Source organism: Candoia aspera, chromosome 13 (assembly GCF_035149785.1).
Source record: "Candoia aspera isolate rCanAsp1 chromosome 13, rCanAsp1.hap2, whole genome shotgun sequence".
NCBI classification, from domain to species: Eukaryota; Metazoa; Chordata; class Lepidosauria; order Squamata; family Boidae; genus Candoia; species Candoia aspera.
The window spans coordinates 21,710,421-21,738,039 of NC_086165.1; the positions used below are offsets into that span (position 1 = coordinate 21,710,421).

The 27,619-nt window shown below is 43.2% G+C and overlaps 1 protein-coding gene across 9 annotated transcripts; it reads left to right on the top strand.

Moving 5' to 3' along the window:
• Nucleotides 1-909: 909 nt before the first annotated feature.
• On the top strand, nt 910-27,580 carry KIF23 (kinesin family member 23). 9 transcript variants are annotated; one of them, XM_063314004.1, is made up of 24 exons: nt 910-988; nt 2,793-2,862; nt 3,652-3,780; nt 4,484-4,589; nt 11,012-11,148; nt 11,575-11,684; nt 11,790-11,963; nt 12,513-12,554; nt 12,861-12,973; nt 13,956-14,077; nt 14,322-14,424; nt 15,463-15,542; nt 15,640-15,759; nt 17,763-17,922; nt 18,081-18,245; nt 18,555-18,712; nt 19,199-19,372; nt 22,789-22,968; nt 23,273-23,602; nt 24,668-24,898; nt 25,469-25,551; nt 25,945-26,026; nt 26,113-26,183; nt 26,998-27,580. In XM_063314004.1, the coding sequence occupies exons 1-24, from the start codon at nt 975-977 to the stop codon at nt 27,011-27,013; spliced, it is 2,970 nt and encodes a 989-aa protein (XP_063170074.1). In that variant the 5' UTR covers nt 910-974; the 3' UTR covers nt 27,014-27,580. The 9 variants fall into 9 exon arrangements, with proteins under 9 accessions (XP_063170074.1, XP_063170075.1, XP_063170076.1 ...); XM_063314005.1 differs by having other exon boundaries at nt 11,793-11,963; XM_063314006.1 differs by lacking the exon at nt 26,998-27,580 and adding an exon at nt 26,358-26,536.
• Nucleotides 27,581-27,619: the final 39 nt, after the last annotated feature.

The following is a 27,619-nucleotide window of genomic DNA, read 5'->3' on the forward strand; positions in this document are numbered from 1 at the left end:
AGAAGTGAGTGTGGCTTGGGCGTCGTCGTCCCTTCTTTCACTGAAGTGGATGCGGCCGCCGGCCTGAGCTCCTGACTCCTGACGCCGTTGCTGGGTTTCCCTTTCTGGTACTTAGCCAGGCCCAGGGCGGGGGGCGAGGATTCCCCTTCAGGCTTCCTGGCTCCCGGAGTGGGGAGGGGGGCGGCAGCCGCCGCGACGGAGCCCAGAACCGAAGGGCCTCGGAGGAGCGCCGGCCTGGGCCCGAGGGCGCCTGTCCCCTTCTTCCGTCTGACCCAGCTGGCCTGAGCCGAAAGGCCGAGCGCTGGACAGGGGTAATGGCCGATCTTTTTCCACGGCACGCGGGGTTCGCGGCCTTAAGCATCCGGAAGACAGCACAGCCGGACGCGACCTTGCTACCACGCAGGAGTAATATGCGGCTGTTTCAAAAATGCACAGATAACAAAACGTTCACAAAATATTTAAAACAGTTTTATCTCCGTAAGCAGCCTCCGCCGAGCTACCAGACGCGTCTCCGTCCCAAAGCAGCAGCTTCATGGCGGAAGCGCCCCTCCGCCCAGCAGCGGGCGGTTCCTCCGGCGCCGAACGTGGCGTCCGCCCCGCGAGCCGGAGCCGCAGGCCAAGCGCGAGTCCCCGCTTCCGGGAAGAGGCGCTCTGGGCGAGCCGTGGCCCACCTCCGCGCGTCGGGGGAGCCCGCCACAAAATCCTTCCCTGGAGCAAATTCGCGGCTCCAAAAGCAGCCTCTGAGCGCGCTGGGAAGCGGAGCCCCGCCCTCGCGGGGGGGGGGAGGGAGGGGGGCGGGCGCATGCCGGCCTCTATGACGTCACAAGCCAAACACGGCGGAAGAGGGAGGGTGCGGCTTCTCTCGCCCCGCCCCCCTCCTGATTGGCTGTATTTGAATAACAGGGCCGCGCGACGGATGCCGGGAGGGCGAGGGACCGTTTGAACTGGCCTGGGCGAAGGTGTGGGGCGACGCGATGAAGGCGGCCGCGTGAGTGCTTTCCCTGCTTCCGGAGGGCCGGGGCGTTGGTCCGAGGCTTCTTCCCCGGCGAAGCCGGGACGTCCCCTGGCTCCTCTGCCCGATTTCGCGGTGTGGCGTGACCCGAGGGCTGCGCTGACCCGGTTGGGGCGCGGGGCTGCTCCGGCCTGGGGTCCGGGGGCTGGGCAGCCCTGGCCGCGATGTGAAGGCGCCCGGCTCGCTGGTCCTGTCGAGCCATCGCCCGTTGCGGAGGAGAAGCCCGGCCCGGCCCGGCCCTTGGGCGAGGAGAAAAGCCCGGTTGGGACGGAGGCGGGTGGGCGGGGGTCGGGCGTCCGGTTACGAGAGGCGTTTCTAAGAGCCTCTTTTCCTGCCTGTTGGCAACATTCGATGAATAAAGGGGTCGCTCTTCAGTTGAACAAAACGTTCTAAAGTATTTCTTAACTCCTGTGATCTCCGACCGATACCCACTTTAATGTCTGTTCTTCTCTGATTCTTTTTTACTGTTCCCATAAAGTAGGTTGCTAGGAAAAGGACGCATCGCTCTAACTGGAATTTTGAATTGCTTGCTTATATGCAGATTTTACAGGAGATCCAGGCTTGCCGGTCACTTGTGGGAGTTAGGCTAAAAGATTGCCCGCCTCTCTCAGGAAGTGTGCTGCGTTTGCAAAAGACAAGGATTGGAGCTCTATATCGATAGTTGCCTGCATCATTTAAATGTCCTGTTAGTGTTTACCTCCCCCAAGTGATGCTTTCTAGATGTGGAAATACAGTTCCCATCACCCCCATTCACCACTGGTGCATTTGGTACTCTATGTGCTGTTGTAAATGGAAGCAATGGGATCTGCCACAATAGTTAACTTTCAACTACAGGTATAAGACTTTAGCGATCAGCCTTTTCAGATAATGAGTATTAACATACAAATTTGTAGTGTTAAAATAGGACCAAAAACATTGTAAAATAGATCTAGTGTTTTGGCTGTTACAGTATTTGATTTGTGAGATGAGCATAATCAGATTATATGGATGTTCCAGTGCTTATGAGTAACCTATTACCAGCCCCTAATGGAGGAAATGATAAAGAGCATAGAAATAATATAGAGGTAAGATAGGATGCCTGTAAACAAATTGCAGTACTATACCTGGCATTTTCCATGGGGAAATGTGAATTTAAGAAACATCATTTTTAAAAACTGAGTCACTGCTGCATAAGTTCAGATGTTTCACCCATCATTTTGATAATCATGTATGGGGATTCTAGCTGTAGATTTTAAAAAACTTTTTGTTAAGTGGGGGCCCTGCTTTTATGATATACTGGGGAGGAAGGGCACAGCAGCTACTCACTGACAGGATTCTCACAATTAATAAGGCTTGGCCTGCCTGAGGTAGTAGGAGAATGATGGGTTCTAAATCTCTTGTCTCACACAATACCAAAATTCTGATGGAAAATAAATCCATCTTTCTAACATTCATGCTCTTTCTTTTACTGCCTGAGGATTTACTCTGTGGGTTTGAGTTTTATGTTCACAATTGATAATCCAGAAATGTGGAAGAACCAAGTGTATTTTTTGTCTTGAGAGTATATGATAAAGCAGGAGTGGTGGCAGTGAGTACGCCCAAGTAGGGGATCTTGGATGCAATTAGTTATGGATATTAGAATGCATTCCAAGAGACAGAGGATCTTGGATGCTCTTAAAGGCCTCTGCGGCTGCTTTGACCTTCCTCTACACTTCTGTCATAGAGTATTTCAGTTGATTGCCTTGTGTAGTGTGAATCTTTGATTCTATGTATAACTTGTTTGATGTTTATTCACTTCCAGAAGAACTAAAACTCCTAAGAAACTTGCATTAAAAAAGGCATCTAACAATAGTTTGAAGGATCCTGTTGGGGTAAGTGCTGATTTATAGCAGAATTAGTTCTCTAATGTGTTCTTGTATATTTTAGGATTTGACTAGGAAAGCAGGACCCAGTTCTTATTTTATGAATGCTTTTGTATATGAATATACTATGTTTTTCTGATATCAAGAAAGGGCAAAATCTGTAAAGCCAAATGACGGTTGACACACACATCCCTTTTTTGAAAGCTTCATTTAGAAAGTATTTAATATTATTTCCTTGATTCTGTGGAAGTGATTCCTTTCCCTGCTTTGCTGCCTAAGGTTTTTTTTAAACCCTGGAACAGCAGATGTTGTATCAAAGTGATTTCAGAGCTTGCTGTCTGCCTATTAATATATGCCAGCCTAAATAGATGCTCACACATGAACTGCAAACCATTTGGCTGATCTTCTGATGCTAGTAAACACTTTCCATTCTCATATTTGCTCTGTGAACATGGAAGGACTACCTTTCTGCTATAGAATATATTGGCTGGGCTTATTCTTCTTGTGTCTTACTGCGTTTCATTAGAAAACTAAACTGGCACAAGAAAAAGTTCTGAAATTCTGCGCCCCAAAATTATCTCCTTTAATGATGTAGATACTCAGCTCTTTAAATGACCTTTGATAGGTGTCATATTGGCACCTCACTTCTTTATCCTAGAATTAATTTCCATTTGGGACTACTACAAAGCATATTTTATTTGGATATGAACAGGAAGCAATCTTCTTGCCTGTCAAGTCCATGCGATACAGAATATGTTAAGCTGGTGTATCTAAATAGTAGTCTTTCCCTCTGTTCAGGTGTATTGCCGGGTGCGTCCAGTCAGTGTGCCAGACCAAGAGTGTTGCATAGAAGTGATCAGCAGAACAACAGTACAGGTCCACCCACCTGATGGATACCGCATTGCCCGAAATGGGGAATATAAAGAGGTAGTTCTTGTTGAAAATGTGCTTTTATTTATTTTATTTATTTTTTTCAGATTTTTTATCCCACCATTATTATTTTTACAAATAAGGCGGGGAACATACCTAATATTCCTTCCTCCTCCTATTTTCCCCACAACAACAACCTTGTGAGGTGGGTTGGGCTGAGGGAGAGGGACTGGCCCAAAGTCACCCAGCCGGCTTTCACTCTTGAGGCAGGACTAGAACTCTCCGTCTCCTGGTTTCTAGCCCAGCACCTTAGCCATTGTTAACTATGGGCTGCAATCTACACTCTTATTAGGATTGTGTCATTTAAGGCGACTGGGCTTATCGTAGTCTGCATGTATAGGATTGCAGCATCTTTTTCAATTTTTTATTAGTAAGCTTGTGATCATACTAGGGTTCTATTTAGTAAATTCTGTTGTTGGAAATATATAATGCAAGAAGAAAACCTTGCTTTTGCCAGTACTGTTTCTCCTCCTATATAGCATCCAACATTATTACAGAGGGACAAAAATGTTCAGATTTTTTTTATACTAGTTACTTTTTCCCAAGAAAATAGGAAAAGGATGACAGGTATCATTGCTAAAGCATTAGGTAGATTAGATTAAGCATTAAGCAGAATTGTACATTCAGAACTAGGAGAAACAGCAGATGAGTAAAAATGCTTGTTAGGAGCTTCTTAACAGATTGCTAATCTTTTTTCCAGGTTCAGTATTCATTTAAAGAAGTGTTTGGTACCAGCATTTCTCAGAGACGGGTGTTTGATGTCGTTGCTAAACCTCTAGTGGAAGATCTTATCCATGGAAAAAATGGTATGCTGCAAGGTCTCTCTGAACTAGCAATGTGGATTTTTTTCCAACAAAGAATTAAGTTTGTTAATTAAAATTCCTAATAGGAAACAACAGCTTCCATTGTTTCCTATTAGGGTTTTTAATTTAATTATATTAATGAACAGTTTGGATTGCCACCTCACTTACATAGCAAGTTCAAGCAATAATTATGTCAAATTATTATTTGACATAATTATGTCAAATAATGTCAGCTTGCTTACCAGACATGAATCTAGCAAAAAGTGACTTTACATATAGGAAGTCCTCGCTTACCAACCTCTTTCAGTTATGATTCAAAGTTACGATGGTACTGAAAAATGAGACTTACGACTGGTCCTCAAAGTTGCGGCTGTCACAGCGTCCCTGTGGTTACATGATAGCGATTTGGGTGCTTGGCAACTGGTGCGCATTTATGATGGTTTCAGCATCCTGGAGTCATGTGATTGCCATTTGTGACCTTCACAGCTGGCTTCTGACAAAGTCAATGGGGAAGCCAGCGGAAAGTTGCAAATCATGGTCACGTGATGTTGTGCTTAATGACCCACAGTGATTCACTTAACGACTGCAGTTGGAACTGATGTAAGTTGGTGCGATCACTGAAGTTGCGCATAACGACTGTGCCGCTTAGCAACAGAGTTGCTGGTCTCAATTGTGGTCAATAAGTGTAATGGTATGTGGGAAAGACCTTGGGAGATGGGGTGAAGAGACTCTGCCTAGGGATCAGTCAGATAAGAGGCAGCATAGCCCACAGCTGCATAGTGGGCAGAGCAAGAGGCTCAGAAGGGACCCTCTCTAAGTTCTCAGGTTGTAAGGTGATGGTGAGAGAAAATCTATTGATGTGGTCACTAAGAGTCAACAACAGATTGATAGTATATAATCAGTCAGTTTTCATTATCAGAGAGGGCTTGTTTGGGAGGTTCTGCCCCTGTCATTCTCTGTCAAGGCAATAGTTTCAGCAACTACTGAAAAGAAATGAAGTGGCAATGCTTCCTGAAATAAGAGACGGTATAAAAGCCATTGAAAGCACTATTAATATTATGCATACTAGGTGAGATGTAGCTCATAATAGAATATTTCAGTTGGAATGTTGTGGGCATGTAGGAGATTTGAGAGGGCAAGTTAAAAGCACCTGACCCAAACACATCTTCCCAGGAGAAACAGCAGGGGCTCAGCTGTATGGTATCTAATTGGGTCACTTTCCCCATTACAGAAAACCACTTTTCCAGGAAAACTACACTGTCACGTGAGCCATAGAAGATTTAGGAGACTAAGAAACCTGAGATGTTCTTTCAAAGTCCCATTCACTTTTTAGTTCTGCCTCGTTTCCTCATAGTTACATCCCAATGGCCTTACTGACCTTGCTAGGCACATGGCGGGTTGCGACCAGTAAAGTGCATGGCTGCTATGTACAATCACATGTATATGCTAATTTACATAATGAGGGACTGTATCTCTACCTGTTTTTGCCTCCAGCACTGTCAATATGGAGAGCCAGTTTGGTGCAGTGGTTAAGTCACCAAGCTAGAAACTGGGAGACCCTGAGTTCTAGTCCCATCTTGGGCATGAAGCCAGCTGGGTGACCTTGGGCCAATCACACACACTCAGCCCTAGGAAGGAGGCAAGGGCAAACCACTTCCGAAACCTTGCCAAGATATCCATCCTGCAGAGATAGGTCCAGGCAGTCGCCAGGAGTCAACACTGACTCAAAGGCACAAAAAAACAAAAACCCACCCAACTTGTCAATATACCAATTTGTGTTTCAATCTAATGTTAACTGGTCTCTGGTTCAAATGTACCCCTAAAAAAATTCTACTGCAGGTATGTGTATAAATGATTTATTATGATTTTTGAGGATATGCAAGACCAAAGCAAAGTCCTGGTTTTTTGCTTCACAGTTATCAGCTAAATATTGGGAAGGCTCACTCCATTTTGCCTTCTACTTTTCATAGAGCTGGTGAACCTTGGTTATGCGCTATGAGGTTTTCTTTTAATATTTGCCACAAGGAATGAAATTTTGTAGAAGGCCAGAGCTACTCAAATAGTTGAATAGAGAGAGAAGTTTTTCCCAGAGAAATTCAAGCAATAGAAAGATTTTTAGCACAGGAAGAAATATTGTTAAAGAAAAGAATTATACTTTATCAGCTATATTTGGGTTTGATATTCTGAAATTGTTCCAAAATTGTATGGCAGCTGAAACTTAGCTTGCCTTTCTATGTTCCTATGAAGGAGGAGTTTTTTCCTCCTTCCATCCTTGCTGTTCCTGCTTGATTTCTGGCTCTTAATGGCACATTACAAGCAACATTTGGTTCTATCTTTATGTTCTGATCTACAGGGAAGTATGTGACAAGAACATTATTGAAATTATAGTGTTCCTGGGAAACTTACTACTTTGTTTCATCAAAATTTAAATACACCTTTTAAGTGGTCTTTCATAAACATTTTATTAAGCAGATGGAACCAGAAATGGAAATTTTCTGTTTATTTAATGGAGACATTATTACAATCCTGTAGCATTTATACAAGGCTGAATTATCACAAATACATCACATAAGAATTTTAAAAAATAGCTAAAACTTAAAATAAAATCAATATTAACTTCTTATGTACTCTATCTTCTGGACAGTGTAGTTTTGGTTTTTTTTTTTTTTTTTTTTAATCAATGCTTAATATAATCTTAGAGCCAGTTTGGTGTAGTGGTTAAGGCACTGGGCTAGAAACCAGGAGACCGTGAGTTCTAGTTCCGCCTTAGGCATGAAGCCAGCTGGGTGACCTTGGGCCAATTACTTTCTCTCAGCCCTGGGAAGGAGTCAATCGCAAACCACTTCTGAAAAATCTTGCCAAGAAAACTTCAGGGACTTGTCTAGGCGGTCTCCAAGAATCGGACTTGATTGAACCGGGGGGGTGGTGGGTTCTGTCTGTCTATCTGTTTATCTCATAACAGAGTTTGAAAGCAGAACACTTTTTGCATTGCACCAGGCAATGTTATTGGGAAAAGGGGGAGAAGTCCAGCACGATCTCTTGTGGCTTTTTGTAAACAACTAAAAACCTGGTTTTGCCGCCTCTCTTGGGGCGGGAGTGGGAGTAATCACTCCTGGAGATGGTTAGCGCCCTAAATGGCTTCTGAGACATCTGAAAGTGATTTTCCAACTAGCATAGTCATCTGGATTTCATACTGTATGTATTTGAATATTATATTTGTATTTATATTTATTATGGTGTTTTAATCTTTTATCCTGGTTGTAAACTGCCCAGAGTCCCCACTTTGGGGGGAGATGGGCGGTGGCAAAATTTGATAAATAAATAATGCTGATTTTCCAACTCAGACAATTAAGCAATAGAGCAGGGGTCAGCAAACTATGCCTGGGGCCAAACCCAGTCTGCTACCTGTTTTTGTATGGCCCATGAGCTATGAATGGATGAGTACCATGGGCGGCAGATCTCCAGAGCAGAGTTCTAAGGGGTGGGGGTGGGGGTGGGGGTGGGATGTCCTGGTCATTGGCCTATCAGCAGCCTCTTTGCTGGTCGGCTGGTGCTGTGCAGTGGCTGCTGTGCTCCTTGACTTGCAGACCAGCCACCACATCAGTGGAAGCAGGATCAGGCCTTTTGCAGAAACCTCCTGCAGTAATTGTACCATCTATTTGGATGTATGGGTTCCAGATTTATTAACAATATTTTGAATGTTATTCTAAATTGTATAGTTCAGATTTTTCATCAAGAGAAGATGAGATTTGTTTTTGTAGAAAGCATGAATATGTTTATCGCAGGACCAGGTGATTAATCTCATTTTGCTGTTTTTGCTTCATGAAATCCTTGACTAAATCTATTAAGTACGGGAAGATTCTTGGCGTTAGTGTTTTCCAAGTAGATTGAAATGGATTAAGTATTTGGGGCAGGATGAAACCTGCCCTTTTGTTTGAGAATGATACAATGATTACTCTTCAGCTTGACCAAGATCATAATAAAGGTTCTAATTATAGAGCTATTTTCCTGATAATTGTTGATAATTCTTTAGCAACCAGCTGGACTGTAAATTGGGCTTGCTGTTCTATCTCACACCCAGTTCAGGCTGGACCAGCAGGGTCAGCAAGCTTCTCACCACATCAGAGAGGAGTCAGTAGCTATTTCTTTGGACAAAGAGAAGCCCTTTGAGAGATTCTTGGGTGTTTTTGAGTTGGGCTTTGGCTTACTTTGTGTTTCCCCAGAGTTTGATATTTTGAATCTGTATACAGTATATGCACATATAACACATTCCAGGACTGCAGTGACCTGGATTCAAAAAGAGAAAAAGTGATCCAGAGGGACTGTGGGTATTCATGGCACACAGGGCGGCAACTCCTTAAAGAGGCTGCCTTTGTCCTGGGCTCAGATGGCAGCAGCTGCATGATCCCTGGAAAAGATAAGTTGATTTTTAGGAGGTGCCAGCAAGTGTACCAGGATGAATCATCTTTTCCCCTTTGAATCAGGATCACCGCACAATCCTAATAGGTTTTATACTCTGAGCAGAACTTTTTAATTTCTAAACTTGTTTCATAATTTTTGTGTCTAGCCCACTTATTCTAAAAGTGGGTTAAGACATCATGGAACTAGGTCAAAAGAATAATTTTGATAAAATAAAATAATTGTGATGTACTGTAGGTTCCTGACTGTTGTTTATCTTGGTATAAGAATTTCTTAAATTTTAATGTTCCCCCTGTATTCAATAGGATATTGAATACATTTCTCTTACGAGGGCATCCTATGTGATTATCACTGCACAAATTAAAGGTGCATGTTGGCAATAGTAAATTTATTTAGGCTTACCATTGGAATTTATCCTTGCTATAATTGAGGGCTGGAAAAAAGAGTTTCAAGAATTTAACTCCTCTTTGGGTTCAGTCTGAGAATTATTTGTTCGCATTATGCAGAACTCAATTTCAGTATCAGCATTTAATGGTACAAGCTATAGATGCATAAACTATTAGATTGTTGATTTAATTCTGATCCTTCTACCAATGCAAGGTGTTATTTATGGTATAATGTACCTTAAAAATAGCAGGTAAATCATTTGGGGAGTAAACTAAGCCTGTCACAATATTATTACTTTGAATCAAGTCAGTTCTGAGGAAGCCATTTTAAAAATTTTGGATTTGGATTTAGATTTACTTCAGAATGTTTCATGGCAATTTATTCAATTCAAGCACTTTCATGCAATACAGGTAGGAAAAGTCTGATTTGCAACAGTGGATTGTTGTGTGATTGTCAACATTTAACTTTGGGAATTATTTTTTTCTTCAAAAAAGGGGAAAAAAAATTCCCAAAGTTAAATGTTGAATGTATTTTATCTCACCATAGTATATTTTATCTAATTTTATTGTATTTTAGCTGTTTTATGGTATCATATTTTATATCTTATAGTGGCTGATGCCCAACTTTCTGATATGGTCATTTGACTAATCATTAAAGTTATTCATTCATTCATTCCTCAAAAAAGAGACAGGGAAGAAGACTGGAGTAATTTAATCAAAATTTGGAATTGTTCTGTTAAATATTCCAAACCTTTTTTCTTTCTAATTTTAAAGTTACATTAGATTGTTAATACTCTTGTATTTATCCTTTTTTCCCTTGTCAGGTGTAATAACATTAATTTAAAAAAAGAACAGTAGGAACAACCTATTTCCTACTGTGGAACAGACTAGGCTGGAAAATTACCAAGGAAGGATAAAATAGTCTAATCATAGTGGTCAGAATGAGAAAAATATAACTCAGAACACATGTTTTGAGCTCAGGATTACCATTTCAAATTCGAAATGTTTTGAATCAAAGGTTTTCCAGCATAGAAATAGGATTAAACCTGGGTAGTAAGAGATCTCATCTGTCAGTTAGACTGAAAAATAAAAAAATATCCTGGAAGAAGGCAATGGGAAAAAAAAACCTTCTGAATCATTGCCAAGAAGACTGCATGGATCTTCTTTGCTCTGTTCCTTTAAAATGAAATGTGCTTAAATCATATTGCTCAGGGCTTGAAAATAATCTGTTTATAAGCTGTCTCTGGTATTGATGCAGCAGGAAATCCACTTGAACACTTGATACAATTTTAAAAAACTACTTTCAAAACTGCAAGTTCTCTGTTATGCCCATTTCATCAAAACAAACAAAGTAATTTTTCAGTATGCCCTTACCTGAATGTCTTTGCACAGGATAGATTGAGTGCATTAGATTTTAGACCAGAAGATACATCTCATATCTGCTCCTTCACACATACTGATTGTATTTGTTAACTGCATTGCAAAGTCCACTGACAGTTGATGATTTGGACATCTTGGTAAATAACTTGCATTATTTAATAGCTTCTCATTAGATGGCAACAAATTGTCTGATAAAGTATTCTCATACATAACAAATGGCTCTGTGCTTTTGAATTCTAGGTCTCCTTTTTACTTATGGAGTTACTGGGAGTGGAAAAACGCACACAATGACAGGATCCCCTGGTGAGGGAGGTCTGCTTCCTCGCTGCTTGGACATGATCTTCAACAGCATAGGGCCTTTTCAGGCCAAGCGCTATGTGAGTCAACTTCCAAGCCTTGGGAATTGGCAGGTTAACACAAATAAAAGCCAGCCAAATTTTATTTTAATGCATTGATGAAAGGAAGGAGGAGCCTTTTAAAGGAGGAGGAAAATTGGGGAGGGGGAAATCTATTTACTGCAGTTTGTGAAAAGCAAATGGAGATGAAGTACCCTCCTTTTTCCAAGAACAGTTCAATTGAAGTAGGTTGTACTTGATACATTTTGAATGGTTGTGAGTGAGACAGGCTGGCCTGCCAGTCTTGGGCTAAAATCATCTCCTTTTTTCAGCTGAACTCAGGCAATTCTAGCCAGGATTGGGGGCTGATACCTGCTTTCATCACTGCTGCACAACTGGTCAAATAACACTTCCTGGGTGCCTCTTGGCAAGGACCCCCTTATTATTCCTGTGACCCTTAACCCACAGGTGTTCAACCTTGATGATAAGAATGGAGTTGAGGTGCAATGTGAAGTTGATGCTTTACTTGAACGCCAGAAAAGAGAAGCACTTCCAGTCCCCAAGACACCAGTGGGCAAGTAAGTGGCTCCGAGTGGCCAAGATAATTTTGGCTCAGGAATGTTATGGATGCTTTGTTGAAGGAATGACTGCAGATGACTCTCATCTTGGCTCTTCTCTATTAGCAGGCGACAAATAGACCCTGAAATTGCTGACATGATCAATGTGCAAGATAACTGTAAGCTGGACGATGTTGACGAAGACAGTGTCTACAGTGTGTTTGTGTCTTACATTGAGATCTATAATAACTACATCTATGACCTTTTGGATGAATCCCCTTTTGATCCCACCAAACCAAAGTGAGTGATTTTTCTTCAGTCAGGAACTATGCCAACAATCCCAGTTACAGAAAATGCAAGTAAAATTGTAGCCTGCTGATTTAGATTCAAGGAAAGTTAAGGTATATAGTAGATTATAGATCCAGTGGTTGATGGCTTGGGGGGAAAGAGGTTCTGTCTGGTTCCAGGCCTGTCTAAGAAGACATTATAAATACAATAGTTCAGAAACAGCATCATACCATTTTGCACTCTAAATTCAGACAGACATAGCTTTCCCATGTTCATAGCTTTCAAAACGATGTATTGGAAATCTGCTGTATGCAAAGACATCACTGAATGTGACTTGCTTTTAAGGCTGGAATTGTCTCCTGTTGATACTGTTGTGCTCAGCCTCACATAGCTATTACTTGCTGCCAAAATTTGAACAATTCTTTAACAAGGCACAGGAATGTTTTTTCCAGACTTAGTAGCTGTCACATTAACAGCAATTCTTAGAAAAAAATGTTCTTCAGCTGCATATTTAATAACAAGGAAAGTCACCAACTGTGGGAAAATTAATTTCTTTGGTAGGTGGAACAACTGTGGCACTCCACTGCGGAATGCTGACTTCACGTATGTGGACTTCCCCCCCCCCCCAACTTTATAGCAATTAGGATGGCTCTTTTCCACCTGGTGAAGCTGGTAGTGTATCTGTTGCCCTTTGTTGCTGGTAGTTTGCATGGACAAGAGAATATGCTTGTAACCATGTGTACAGTCTGGATGATCTGTGTTTCCCTCTATCCTCTTTGCTTGGCTGGTTAAGCTAATGGTAGCTGGCAATTAGTCTCAGCTGAAATTAGAATGCATTTACCTAATTTGACATTGTCTTTGTAACAGTAAAATATTGGTGACTGATTTCATTGGAACACCCTGTTGCAGGTTTCCTCAATCCAAAATTCTCCGTGAGGATCAAAATCACAACATGTATGTTGCAGGTTGCACCGAGGTGGAAGTCAAAACTACAGAGGAAGCCTTTGAAGTCTTTTGGAGAGGTAAGAAATTGAGCTATTTCTTGAAAGTGTCATCCACTTCATGTTAAAACGTTTGGCTTGAAGACAGTGTTACTGAGTAAAAGAGCCATGATGGGCCAAAGGAAGCACATTTTGTCCAGCATCCTGTTCCCATATTAGCCAACCAGATACTCTGCCATCCCCTGAAAAGCCCCCACATAGGGCTTGGGCACAGTATTGAAGTTTCCCTGGTTCAGAGCCATGGGCTAAAAGTCTTGGGTGGATTGTCCCATTAATTAGTTTGTTTCTTTTTAAACACCTCGTTGTTCTAGTGGCTCTAATTATAAACCTCGTAACTCATTTGTAAGGTGCAGCATTTCTCTTTTGTCTGTATTTGCCAGTCAGTTTCACTAGTAAATTACAGAAGTTGGAAGATGTATTTGTAACAGAACACATCTATCATTCATTCATTAACTGTAATCCTTTTCCATTTAGAATGTATTTATTTGATTTGAATTTTATGGCTGCCTATCTCACCTAAGTAACTGGGTGGCTCACAGCAGTTAAAAACAATCCAATAAAAGTAAGTTGATAACCAAAATGCAAACATAAAAACCATCAATAACCACTTGAAAACAAAAATAACCATGGTCAGCAGCAAAATCCATCTTTGCGTCAGGCTCAACAAAGCCACCGTAAAAGCTCCCCACTGTGGCCGGTTCCCCCACGCACAGTGGCAGAGGCGTGTCTTCAGGGCCTTCCTGAAGGCTCCTGGGGCCCGGGCCAATTCTGTGGCGGGGAGGGTGTTCCAAAGAGCATGCAAACAGCCTCAGTGTTTTTGCCTTTTCCAATAGGAAAGGTGCTCTAATCTTTGGTGGTTTGGGTTGATTTTTCCATTTTTTCCAGGTCCACAATATCCTTTTGAGAGATGATAACTAAAATTCTGCCTTGGCTGCATTCTGATGCTTCTCCGTGTGGTTTTGGGCTCTGCTGGATCTAAATAGATACTTTTTCCTTTCAACAGGCCAAAAGAAGAGGCGCATTGCACATACACAGCTCAATCGAGAATCTAGTCGTTCACACAGTGTGTTTCTAATTAAACTGGCTCAGGCTCCTCTCAGTGCCGATGGAGATAATGTTCTGCAGGTAAAATTGAGATGGGCTAGCAAACAGGCAGTGTCTTTCTTTGGGCAAGAGGACAACTTTTCAGAAAGTGGCAATTGTCTGACCAGTGCACAACTCACAAGAAGGGTTGCTGAGAATCCTGGCTGCAGCTTAAAAGGGCCAGAAGAAATTGGCTCCATTCCCAGCATGCTAGATGTGTGTGTATGTACATGCTGGTAGTTGTTCTCATGGTCTTCAATCAGGAAGCACATCTCTTCTCTTGCAGGAAAGAGAGTTAATATCCTTGAGCCAGTTATCCCTGGTTGACCTAGCAGGGAGTGAGAGAACAAACAGAACCAAAGCTGAAGGCAACAGACTCCGTGAAGCAGGTGGGTGCTTTGGTACCCAGACCCTACAAAGTCTTCTCTTCAGTCAGGGGTTTCTGTTTTGGATTCAAATGGAACAGTGGTTTCCGATCAAACAAGGAGATTCCCTTTTTGATTTCCCCTCCCAGCAGAAAGAAATGAGACTCACTGTATGTGAGGGACTGACTACAGAGGCCAAGGGCCCTCCAGATATGTGGAAATTTCTTTAAAATACCCTCTAGCCTGAAGGGTTTTTTCTGGCTCTTGGTTCTCTGTGTGTTTTGTTTGTAAGATGGCTCTTGTTTTTCCTTGTTGGAGGTGATAGATAAATCTTGCAGAAAAAATTAGTGTGGAATTCCTTTAGTCTTGAGAAACTATCCAGATGGAAAATGTTATTTTAAATTAAACCCAAAGGATCTGGAACACTCTCAGTCTCTGCTTTTAGCAGACGAAAGTAAGGAGAGCATCTTTACCTATCCATTGTGGTACTTTCTAGGCCTCCTTTCTTGGAGAATGAGCATGCATCAGGAAGAAGGTTCGGGTTATCCTTGGGGGATGTTTCTTGTCAAAGTTTCCTTTTTAGTCAAGTTTGACTTGTGGTGTCTTCCCTAAGGCAACCATAACAGTTTTCTTGGCAACAGTATGGAAGTGGTTTGTCACAGTCTTCCGGAATTTGTTTTACTTTCCAGTCTAGTGTAAAGTTTTGGGATTTCCTGGTAGTCAAGTACTGGATCAACCAAGGTTGGCCAGGTGTGGCACTTACTGTAAATTAATTCTAATTTAGCTAAGGTTTGATCACAGCAAATTTTAGCTAAAATGGTCCTTATATTGAAATTGGGAATTTCTCTTCACTAGTCTTGTCTTAGAGGATATGAGCGCCTGCCAAGCAAGGTTATTGAAAGTGCAAAGTGGCTCTGTTTCCTTTTGATAGGATAGGTGAACCCAAGGGTTTATATTGTCTTCTCAGAAACAGGAAATTAAGAAATTCTTGCATAGTCAAACTGTTTCATGGCTAGGCTTCATGTTAGATGGTTGTTAGACAAATGCCATTCACTCTTCCAGGTAACATCAATCAATCATTGATGACACTGAGAACTTGTATTGAAGCTTTGCGAGAGAACCAAACTTATGGGATCAATAAGGTTTGTAGTTACCTATTTCTGTAGGGTGTTTTCCTCCATCCTTCCCTTCCCCAGTTCGTAAACCCTGAGAATGTTTTGTTATTGCTTAATCCTTCAGATGGTCCCTTACCGAGACTCCAAATTGACACATCTTTTTAAGAACTATTTTGATGGTGAGGGTAAAGTGCGTATGATTGTCTGCGTGAATCCAAAGGCAGAAGACTATGATGAGAGTTTGGTAATTTAAATCTCTTTTTTAACTTCATTTGCTTGAATTTACAAAAACTGGTAGCACAGTCTGCATCTCCCTTGATACTGAGTTAGGTGTCCCTTATACAAACTTTTTAAAATGCTGGAATATTCTTGCTATTCACATTTCAGTATATGTGTATTATTTTTTTATCAAATTTATATGGCCTCTCATCTCCCTCCAAGTGACTCTAGGTGGTGTGCAATAAAACCAAAATTAAAACATTCAATAAAATCAGTTAAACAATAAACATGGATAAAAACAAAATAAATAAAGCAAGATCACAAGAGGGGAGATGTTATGTATAATATAGCCAGTGCACAGGCTCCCTCTCACCAGAGGATCCCCAAGCTTGTTGGAAAAACCAGGTTTTGAGACCTCTCTGGAAGATCACAAGGGTTGGTGCCACCCTCACTTTAGGAGGGTTGATGTTCCAGAGGGCAGCTGACACAGCAGAAAAAGCTTGTCTCCTGGGTCCTGCCCGATGGAACTCCCTCGCAGATGGAACCTGCAACAGGTCCTTCCTGCTGGGCCTGATGGGATGGGTAGATATAATTGGGAAGAGGTGGTCACTCAGGTAACCAGGCCCCATGCCATGTAGGGCTTTTAAAAGTCAAAACCAGACCTTAAATTGGACCGGAAGCAAACTGGCAGCCAATGCAGCTCACGGAGCAGAGGTGTAACATGTGCCCTTGTAGGGGCACACATAACTGCCTACACCACATTTTGCACCAGCTGAAGCTTCCGAATACTCTTCAAGGGTAGCCTGATGTAGTGCACATTAGAGTAGCCTATTCAGGAGGTGACCAGAGCATGAGTAACTGTGAGCAGAGCCCCGTGATCCAGGAACAGGCACAACTGTCACACAACACAAAGTTGCACAAAGGCCCTCCTGGCTACAACTGCCACCTGCCTGTTGAGCAGGAGTCATGAATCCAGAAGGACCCCCAGAGTGTGCACCAAGTCTGTTTGGGGCAGAGCCACCCCTTTCATTACCAAAGGTGGTAAGGTCCTAGATCCAGAAGGCCCCAAAACCCAGATCCATTCAGTCTTGCCAGAGTTCAGCTGAAGCCTGTTGTTCCCCGTCCAGACCCCCACAGCTTCCAGACAACAGCAGCATCACTTAGGTTGCTTGGAGCGGAGAGCTATAATTGAGTATCATCAGCATACTGATGATACCTCACCCCATGGTGACAGATTATCTCTCCCAGGGGTTTTGTATAGATGTTAAACAGGAGTAGACAGAGCACCAAGCCCTGAGGCACCCCACATAGTAGGGGCCAAGGGCAGGATCTCTCACTCCCGATCAACACCGACTGGTATCGGCTCCTTAGGAAGGAATAGAACCAGCACAATACTGTGCCACCTGCTCCCAACCCCTGGAGCTGATCCGGAAGGATACCATGGTCGATGGTATCAAAAGCCGAGAGATCAAGTATAGCCAGGATGGGTGTGCTGTCCTCGCTCTTCTGAATGAGATGAGTGGGGAATAAATTTGGTGCATAAGTAAATAAAGATCATAAACCTGGGGAATTCCACTGCCAACCCCAAGACAAGGAGCTCAGTTTGCTACTCAGCAGGGAGGCTGGTACTATAGCAACAGTCCCAACTGTTCTCTAGAGCCCAACTTAAGGAACAGGGTTTCACATCCAGCAACCTGTGGAGCAGTGCCCCTAAAAGCTTTAAAAGACTCCCAGATGGCAACCATCATACCTCTACCCCTGCCCTGGAGTGTCGGCCGATGCTGCACCCAAAACCCAACTGGGCACATTTCCAAGAGCGGAACTCCCCCCTCTGGACCCAGCTAGGTCTCGGTAATATGTGCCAGGTCAGCCCCCTCATCTGTTACAGACTGACTTAGGCATTTAGCAGCAGCAGCCAAAAACCAGGGCCTATGTGATTTTATTGAACACTAGATCCAAATTACTACTGTTGTTTTCTAAATACTGGGGCTTCCACTCTCCTAATACTCTTTTTTTATCCTTTGGTAGCAAGTCATGCGATTTGCAGAAATCACCCAAGAAGTGGAGGTTGCAAGACCTGCTGACAAACCTCTGTATGGGCTAACTCCTGGTCGGCGATTTAAGAACCAGGCTTTCAGAGAGGAGCTCTCCCGGCAGCTGGAAATCCGAGGTGGACCAGTTGATGGAGGTAAATCTTGATAGGTTAGTTAGACCACCTGTGACTGATAGCATAGAAATTTCCCCTTCCAGCATTTGTTTTGCTTAGCTCTTCCGCCTTTGCTAGCCTTGCAGATTCTGAGCTTTGTGGATTGCCACTCAGCTAAGTGGCCTGTTTGGTTTGTCTAGACGGAGGCCCCTTGGCCACAGAGTTGCTCCTGCAGAGCTTCCCTCCAGTGCCTCCCTGTGAACTTTTGGACATCAATGATGATCAGACCCTGCCTCGGCTGATTGAGGTGCTTGAAAAACGGCACCAAATCCGGCGGAAGCTGTCAGAAGAGTTTGCCAAAAATGGTAAATACTTGGCACCAGCTTGTCTCATCCTGGCCATAAGTGAATGGCTTGTGGGAGTCTTCATGGGAGGGAAAGAACTAACTGCTTATTGAAGGCAGCAAATACATAGCGGAGGTGTTTTGTTGCCTGAAAAATAATCAGAAGTAAGCCTTCCACAAAAAGCTCTTAGAATTTGTGTTTGTCCAGGATCCTCTATTTGGAATTTCCATGTTATGTCTGTTGTAAATCTGGGGGCCACGAAAGGGTCCAATCTTCTCAAGTAAATTTGGCTTATCAAAAGGACTGTAATATCTTCATTTTCTGTTCTAGTCCTGTGTGTAAAGAACATGTTGCAAGAACTTGATACTAACGTTGTATCCAAAGAGAACTTTGCACAAGTGAAAATAGCTGAAAGAGAGAAAATCATAACAGGACAGAAAACTGAGATTGAGCGGCTAGAGAAGAAAGCAAAGACTCTGGAATATAAGGTTTCTGTTTACTGCTTGATGTTTAAGTATATGCACTGATTTGTGAAAGTCTTGCATTTGGTCACTATTTCTGCTCAGAAGGAAAATCTTGGATTGTTGAAGTAGTTCTCCATTTTTTGATGGATTGCAAGGTGGCAAACTTCTTGACATGAGGCAGACCTGAGATGAGGTTATTCTGCTACCCAGGGGTTAGCAGACTTTTAAGATAGAATCATGCAGTTCTGCATCATGCAGTTCTGCGGAATACCACAACTGCTTACAGCATTTAAAAACTAAAAAAGATACCTCGATTTACACAACAGACTGACGACACATTTTTTGCAAGCAGTGGTTAACTACTTCTGTCTGATCATAGTTGCTAATTATTTTTGTGGTATCAATTGCAATGCAGGAACTTGCTTTGCCAAAAAAGAGAAAAATCCTTCTGCTAAATTTTGTGGAGGTGCGTTTTCAGAATAGGAATTGCATTGCAATCTCTCATACCAGATTGACATCCTGGAGAAAACAACAGCAATTTATGAAGAAGAGAAACGCAACTTGCAGCAGGAGCTAGAAAGCAAGAGTCAAAAGCTGCAGCGTCAAGTTTCAGACAAGCGCAGACTAGAAGCTCGTTTACAGGGCATGGTGACAGAGACGACAATGAAATGGGAGAAGGAATGTGTGAGTATGGCTGATTTATTGAACCATGGGGCTGGGAAGAGGTTCAGCAGTTCCCTGCTTTTCATGGTAGGAGACTTAGCTGAAAAGGTTTAATGGTGTCTCTGGAAAGTTTGGCCAAGTTACCTGACTGCTCCCAGATGGAGAGGAATTCTTTATGCTTTTGGCTCCGCTGTCTTTCCAGAAGGGGCAGGATCCCACAGCACGTGTTGCATTATCTACATGGGAACAATCCCAGGGGCAGCAGCAGTGCAGAGCACAGAGAGGGAGAGGGTTTCTTGCACTCAGATAGGGCTGCTCTTGTATAAAGAGTCCTCATTCTGAGTAAGTTGGAATTAATTGAGGTGAGTTGCATGGTGTAGAGTGCAAAAAAACAGCTGGGTAGGCAGGTGAACACGGGGTATGTCTTTCTGTGCCTAGTTCTTTCCCACACAAGAGTTAAGCTGTAAATGCAGAGATATACAACGTTGCTTTGTGTTGTTGTTAAGCATTTTGGGGAGTGTATCCTGTGTGCACTCTTGCATAGGGTGCAAGTTGATCTTCCAGACTCCATTGGAGATTGTTGCGGGTTTGTGTGGGCATCTGCTGTATCTTTCCTGTTGATGGTTTTCTCTACCAGAGGAGTACTTTATTGCTATAATTTATTCATGCAAGATTTAAGTAAACGGTTGGCAACAGTAGTTTTTTAAAATTAAAAACAACAACACATAATGGAAACATATACAGTAAATGTTGTAATTGTAGAAGCCAGCAGCAGCCACACATATTATGAATAGTGCTACTGAATAACTATTAAAGAATTCAGTCTCTTTTTATCTCATAATTTGCTCTTTTAACAACTCAGAGGACATTTAAAGAAAAGGAGGAGGCCTGTGTTCGTCAAGAGGAGGGCTTTTCTGATAACTTAATCTAACAAGAATTGATCTTGTATTTTTCCCAAACCAGTGCTTCCCTGTGAGGATCTTTTCCTTACTTTAAAAAAAAAATCTCTTCTGCTAGTTTCTCTGCAAGTTGGCTGGCCAGAACTAGAGAACTGTGAACTATCCCACACCTTAGCCCCAAGATGAAATACAGAGACTCATTAAGAGTTCCTACTGTTTCCTGTGGCTGGAACACTCAAAAGGTTTCACTTTTTTCCCCAGTGGAATATCATTGGGGAAACATCAGCTGTTTCAAGTTTTGTTTTGTCAGTATGCTCACATGGTTAATTTTGACCTTGAAAAAAAATAAATTGTAGTTTTAGATAGCCAGTTTGTTGTAGTAATTAAAAGCACCAGGCTAGAAACGAGGAGACTGAGTTCTAATCCTGCCTTAGGCAGGAAGTCAACTGGGTGAATTTCAGCCAGTCTCTCTCAGCCCTAGGAAGAAGGGAAGGTCAAATTACTTCTGAAAACTTTGCGAAGAATAATGTAGGGACTCGTCCAAGTATTTTCCAGGAGTCAAGACTGACTCAAAGGCATTAAAAATGTAACAGTTTTATGTATTATGCACTTACCCATTTCATCCACTGCTATATCCTGAAACCATTACATATCTAAACTGGAAAGTAGGAACTTTTGCATTCCTTGAACTGTTCTCATGTAACTTACCAGAGGAGCTATAGAAGGGTTTCCAGGTGTTAAGAAATCACTGGTTTCCTAAATATATAGTCCTAATTCTCAATATGCTGGTGCTAGGGAAAGTGGAAAGCAAAAGGAAGAGGGGCTGACCAAGGGCAAGGTGGATGGATGATATTCTAGAGGTGATGGACTCGTCCCTGGGGGAGCTGGGAGTGTTGACGACCGACAGGAAGCTCCGGCGTGGGCTGGTCCACGAAGTCACAAAGAGTCAGAAGCGACTGAACAAAAAACAACAAAAAATTCTCAATAGCCAGTGATAGTCCCCCACTAGTTTGCCTAATATTTTAAAGCTGATGGAAAGGAATCCCATTATTAAAATCCTTTGTTTTGTCTTTCCTGAGTTTCAGCATCTTTAGAAGACCCCACTGAGTTCTGATATGATAGGAAGTAGCAAAACTACTCAGAGTGCTTATGACTGGGTTGGTATTCAAAAAATGTAAAACAGAATAATAATCATCACCTCATCATCACCTTACCATGAAAAAACTTTGTAGTTCTTTGTCCATTTTTGTTTTAAAAATCCTAAATAATTGGGTTATAAACAAACTCAGCTTCTTTGCTGCTAATTTATAGTTCCTAATTAGGGGTTGTTGTATTTTTAATCCATTCAATCGTGTCTGATTCTTGGAGACTGCCTGGACAGATCCCTGCAGTTTTCTTGGCGAGGTTTTTCAGAAGTGGTTTGCCATTGCCTCCTTCCCAGGGCTGGGGGAAAGTGACTGGCCCAGGGTCACCCAGCTGGCTTCGTGCCCGAGGTGGGACTAGAACTCACGGTCTCCTGGTTTTAGCCCGATGCCTGAACCACTACATCAAACTGGCTCTAACAATCAGCCAGGAACAATTCTTGAAGAAGTTGCTAGGTCTTCTTTGGTGGAAAAGCCTCTCGTTAATGGTTTATCTAAATTCATGGCAGTTTTATGTGTAGATTGAATTCAGTAAGATTGTGAATCCCCACCCTTTCTTTTGTAGCCCCAGATTCCACAAGATTGCCTTGTTGTGTTACGTTAGCACAGTTTTCTGCTTTGGGGCAGTGGTGGATAAAATTAAGCATTCTGACCAATGCCCTTAGCGACTAAGCTTTAACGGACCCCGCTATTTTAAAAGCAATGAAACAAAATAAAGCTGCTCAGAGCCACCTAACATAGAATGCAATTGCTAGAAATTTGCCCTTGTTGATTATGTTACTGCATCATTGCTGTGCCCTTGCAGTACTTAAAGACTTAAAACAGCACTGCTGAAATATTAGCCACCCCAGTGGTCGTCAACCAGAACGTACACCTTAAGCCAGGGGCAGGCAACAAGTTGCCATCCAGATGTTGGACTGCAGCCTCTGTCATTTGCCATAGTGGCTAAGGCCATTGGAAGGTTAGTCATTCAGCAACATCTGAAGAGGGACGTATTGCCATTCCTCTGTTAAGGCAATTGTAGCCAGCATTACTGAATTACTGGCTGCATTTCCTTGGGGTACAAATATGTGGCCAGGGCTGGAATTGGTAGGTGTCTACCCATGCCACTTCTGGCAAGTGGTATGTGTTCTTCCAACCAATCTTCCAATCTTAATTTAAAATTAATGTGAAAGAAGAGGATCTCTTTATTTTTGCCCATTACACTTACAGGTTTTACTATTTTTCTGCAGTTTGTTATACTAACATAGCTGATAATTTTTCAAAGAGAGATATTTCAGCAGGCATCCACTTCACTTTAGAAACATATTCTTGCAACTGAAAACTCACCAACCAGTTAATTCTGCATTGGTTAGGATAGAGTGTAATTGTAGCCCTTCTTTGCTCTACTGTGTAGGAGCGGCGTGTGGCAGCCAAGCAGCTTGAGATGCAGAATAAGCTTTGGGTGAAAGATGAGAAACTAAAGCAGCTAAAAGCCATTGTCACGGAACCTAAGAGTAGCAGACCTGAGAGGCCTTCACGGGAAAAGGATCGAGGGAAAGCTCTGCAGAGATCATTGTCACCTCCCCCCATGCCTGTAAGTTTCTTCTGGGGCCGAACGTGCGCTTCTGTCTCTTTGCCTGCATTCACACATTCACTGCTATGGCAAGTGAATCAGAGGAGTCAAACTAATGAGGCTGGGAGTCTAGAGTTCAGCCAGGAGAATTCTCTGTGAGCCATCTGAGTTCCTTGAATTGACTTTGAATCTTTCTGTTTGTGCATGTTTTCTCTTTCTAAATCTGCTTACCATAGAGGGGAAGGACATGGGGCTGAATCCCTATGAAGATTTTGTGGTGGTTTCTTTTCTCTGTGCCTTGTTTGCTAACTGCACCTTTCTCCAGTTTTCTAGTAACTGTATCACTCACCTGCCTAACAACCATGATCTGCCCGCCAGAAGCCAGCCACAGCTGCACAGGCGTTCAAATTCTTGTAGCAGCATTTCCGTGGCCTCCTGCATCTCGGAGTGGGAGCAGAGAACACCTACTCAGCACAGCAAGCCTCCTGGCAGGGGGGACAATGGCCTCCCTAGAGCCAGGAGCAGACTCCAGGAGCCAGAGCAAGCCAGGCCCTGGGTTGTGTCAGAGAGACGGCAGGGCACGTGCTGGACAGGAGTCCCAGCAGCCTTCAGCGCTAGAGGGCCCCTAGAGCTAGAAGAGGACTTGTGCTGCAGGGTTAGTGCTATGCCTCAGTTGTGGTTGCCCCGAAGTGAATGGCTGGTGATTGTGGGCACTGCCATTGCTGAGAAACACACCTCACCATAGTGGGAGCTGTAGTCAGGAAGCAAGAGAGGGGCTGTTATTGGCAGAGCTGTGGATTCCACACACTTCTAAAAGACAGAAGGGCTGACCCACACTAGCCTCTTGCTGCCCAGTCCTGTTTTGCACCTGGTGGTCCTCCATCAGCACTGAATGGTGGTCCTGTGAGGTTCTGTCCCTGTCCTTGTCATTTGGACCCTGTCTGGATGTCTTCACATTAACTGACGTTTTTGTGTATCATACTTGTTTTCACAACAAGCCTTTAATTTTGGGTAACTGGGTTGAATTAAACGAAGTAGAAACTGTTAAGCTTTTCAAATAAACCTCAGATTAAAAAACTGTTTACTTTGGGACCCCAGAGAAATCCTGGGATGTATCCTGGCCTTAATGATAAATGCTGGGATGGATCCTTTAGGCCTGAGGCTTTGCAGCTTGGGCTTTGCAGCTTGGGAACTGTTCATCATTCCCTGGCCTTTTTGTGTGTTCATAATCTAGGGAGTGCTCTGCTTTATACCTGATGCATGTGTACAGGCCTATCTTTGAGTGGCTCCTGGGCCATCCCCTGCTCTTCTGCATTTCTGGGGGATGCAGGGGTACCCTGGACAGGCCAGAAGGAAAAAGCAGGACCTTTAGGGTCTGGCTCAGAAGTCTAAACTCCTTGCTCTGTTGTGGCTTACAGTGTCTTTGATTTTGCCCACTGAAGCCTGGGAGGATCTTAAACTACTAGCCCAAACTTACCAGTAGAGGGCTTCAGCTAACCTGCAGTTATCTACACTGTATCGTTATTTTTCCTCTTCCTATAATAAGAAAAATAATTATATTGGAAGTGCATACAGGATATAAATAGCAAATCATAAATGTTGGGAATCAAAAGAAATACTTCGCCCGGCCATTGATTAAGCCCTGAAAGATGCACTTCCCAGGGATAAGCTTAGGGAACTTTCCCATTAATTTTATAAAATTCCTTTTGTGATCCCCCAGAATGCTCCTCCTGTTCGTCTTCACCACAGACGCTCCCGCTCAGCAGGGGAGAGGTGGGTGGACCATAAACCACCTTCCAACGTCCAGACTGAAACAGTCATGCAGCCGCATGTCCCCCATGCCATCATGGTAACCTCTGCAAATGAGAAGGCACTGGCAAAGTGTGACAAGTACATGCTGACTCACCAGGAGCTGGCATCTGATGGGGAGATTGAGACAAAACTGATCAAGGTAAGACTGGTTGGCTAGCAGGGGGGCTTTTGCTAGAAGTCTGTCCTCCCGGGAGCATTCTGTGTTGTTTGTCAGGTTTCTAAGGAAGTCCTCCAAGAAAACAGGCTTGTTGACTGCAAAATAGATGGGTTTGTATTCTGCTACCACTAATTCTCCATTACTGTGACCAGTAATGTTTTTCTACAATTCCTTGGGCTGTTGGGTGGAGGTGCTAAACTGGGGCAAGACTGTGCCAAATTGTATAATTGTTCCTTTTTGGGGGGAGATGGGCAGTCATTAAATTTGAATAAAATAAATAAATAATTTGTTACTTAGGTCTGTAGGCAAGTAGTGGTGGAAATCTGCTGGAGCTTATAGACCTGTCTATGGGCTTTATTCCTGTGAAATGGGTGTAATTTAGCTGTTCTGCACTTGTGGGAGATCAAAAGAAAGCCTTTTCTTAAGGCTTAATGCAGCTTAATCTACATATGCATAAAAATGAAGTCTAGCAAAACTGGCTCATTACAGTGTCAATTGTGCCAATAAAAAATTCTCTGTTCAGAGACACTCTTAAACAGGTTTTGTTTTCAGGGTGATGTTTTCAAGACCAGGGGAGGCGGACAGGCTGTTCAATTCACTGAAATAGAGACCTTGAAACAAGAGTCACCAACAGGGTGAGTCACTCACAGCCCAAATGGGTTCTTGCCCTTTCATGTCTCAGATCAGTGTGAGTGGAAGCCGATGAGATTCCTGGGTGTTAGTGGAGGTGAGGACAAGAACGTGACCATATGTGTGTGACGGAGTAAATTGGGTTCTTGCAGAGAAGGCCAGAACTCCACTGGGTTTATTCTGCTCATGGATAAAACTATAAAAATGCAGAGTAAGCAACTTACAGATGGGAAAGATCCCAAGGTTGATGTAAAATAAGAGACCTGTCTCGACTCCCCCTCTTAGTCTGTGTCTGGGTACTTTCAGGCAGGAGATGGACCTCGGAATTTTCAGTCCTGCCTCTGAACTGGTTCAAACCTTAACCTTCTCCTTTTCTATACCTAACACGCTGATCCCAGTCGCAAGCGGCGATCCTCTCCCTCAAGCCCTCGCCTACCCGAGGAGGCCTCAGAGTCAGAATGGACTGATGTAGAAACACGAGTGAGTCAGGAGTCTCTTTGGCAGGGGATGGGGTGGATGCTCCTGAGTTGCCTCTTGACAGCTTTGCCTGCCTTTTTTTTGGTCAGTGCTCAGTCGCAGTGGAGATGAAGGCAGGTTCCCACCTTGGACCTGGCTATCAACATCATGCTCAGCCCAAGTAAGTCTCTGCCTCCCCTCTCATCCTGAAAACTGCCTTCAGTGTTCTTGAGTGGGTCTGGGCACTGGCAAGGTCTGGAAGCTGAAGTGGTGGGTGCTGGGTGGGGGAGATGGGGAAAAAGCTGGTGTCTAGGACTGAAAATAGACTTCACTACTGAGGTTTGGCCTCTTGCAGATAAATGCTGGCTGTGCTGTGGAGGTGGTCTGTTCAGCTCAGGGAAGAACACTGTCAGTTGTGCAAGACATGTTAACAGGCAGGAAAGAGGGCATCAGAGGTAAAAAGAGGTTAACCCAAGTTCTTTAGAGTAAAAGGCAACCATCAGAATTCAGGCAAACCCACAAGTCAGCTGTTTTCTAGCTACAGGGAGGGCTGGATACTGACACCTGCTTGTCCGCTGTGCAACTCTTCCCGGTGGCTCCGGAGCTTTGTATTGCTCCCACCCCTTTCACCTTATGGTGCCGCTTTTTGGGCTTTAAGTCCTTCTGGGTTGCTGATTCCCCTTGGCACATTGTTCCATTTGTCCCCCTGAGCCAAGCGACGGCATTGGGGAAATGTTCACCGAACTTGGGGCAGCAGTGGAGAGAACTGTTGGTGATCAAATATTGAGGAACAGTGCCACTCCTGTGGGGGAAGAGAGTCATGTGCCAGGGGGTTGCAGAGTTGCCCTGGGAATTGAAAAACTTCTCAGGACTGCTGTTGGGAGGGTTCTTCTATAAGTTCAGTTTTCAATCCACTTTTAAGTTCTCTGTTAGTTTGTACTGAATTGTAGGTTTCTTGACCATGACGGGATAACAGCCTTGTTCTTTCTTTGCAGACGGAGGAAACCATGAAGCTTTGGGATTTCTGCTGGGGCTGCTTAGTCAAAGTTTCAGGCTACATAGCTGGCTATGCTAGACAATGACAAAAGGGAAGTTTAATAAAAAGTGCCTCTCTTGACCCTCATTTATATCATGGCTTTGAGGAAGATGACCTCATTTTCTTATTTTATGCATTTCTCTGTCTCTGTATAAGAAAGTTCCTGCCCCCTTTTTCTTCTCATACCTCAATACTTCTTTCCATGCTTATGGACAATGAATTAAAAATGTTACTATTTATTCAGCTGTCATCATGCACTTTAGAATCTCTGGATAGTGTTTTAAATTTGCTTTTAGAAACAGCTGTCTTTTGACTTTACATTAAAACTGCAGTGCTTTCCCCAGGAATGTTTGAGTCAGCTAGACAGTAGACAGGAAAGTTGACAGTTTTGTTTCCTGCCTTATAGTTGAAGTAATAGGAAAGGTTCTTTGCTATACAGAATTTTAGTGTATCAGGATGATTAGACAACTGTGTAGTGACAGGTCTTATAGCTGTTGTGATTTCTTCAACTGAATTTGCAAATAAAAAATTCATTCGTAGCTCCCTTCATTCAGTGCCCTTTCTGATTTGCCCTGGCCATA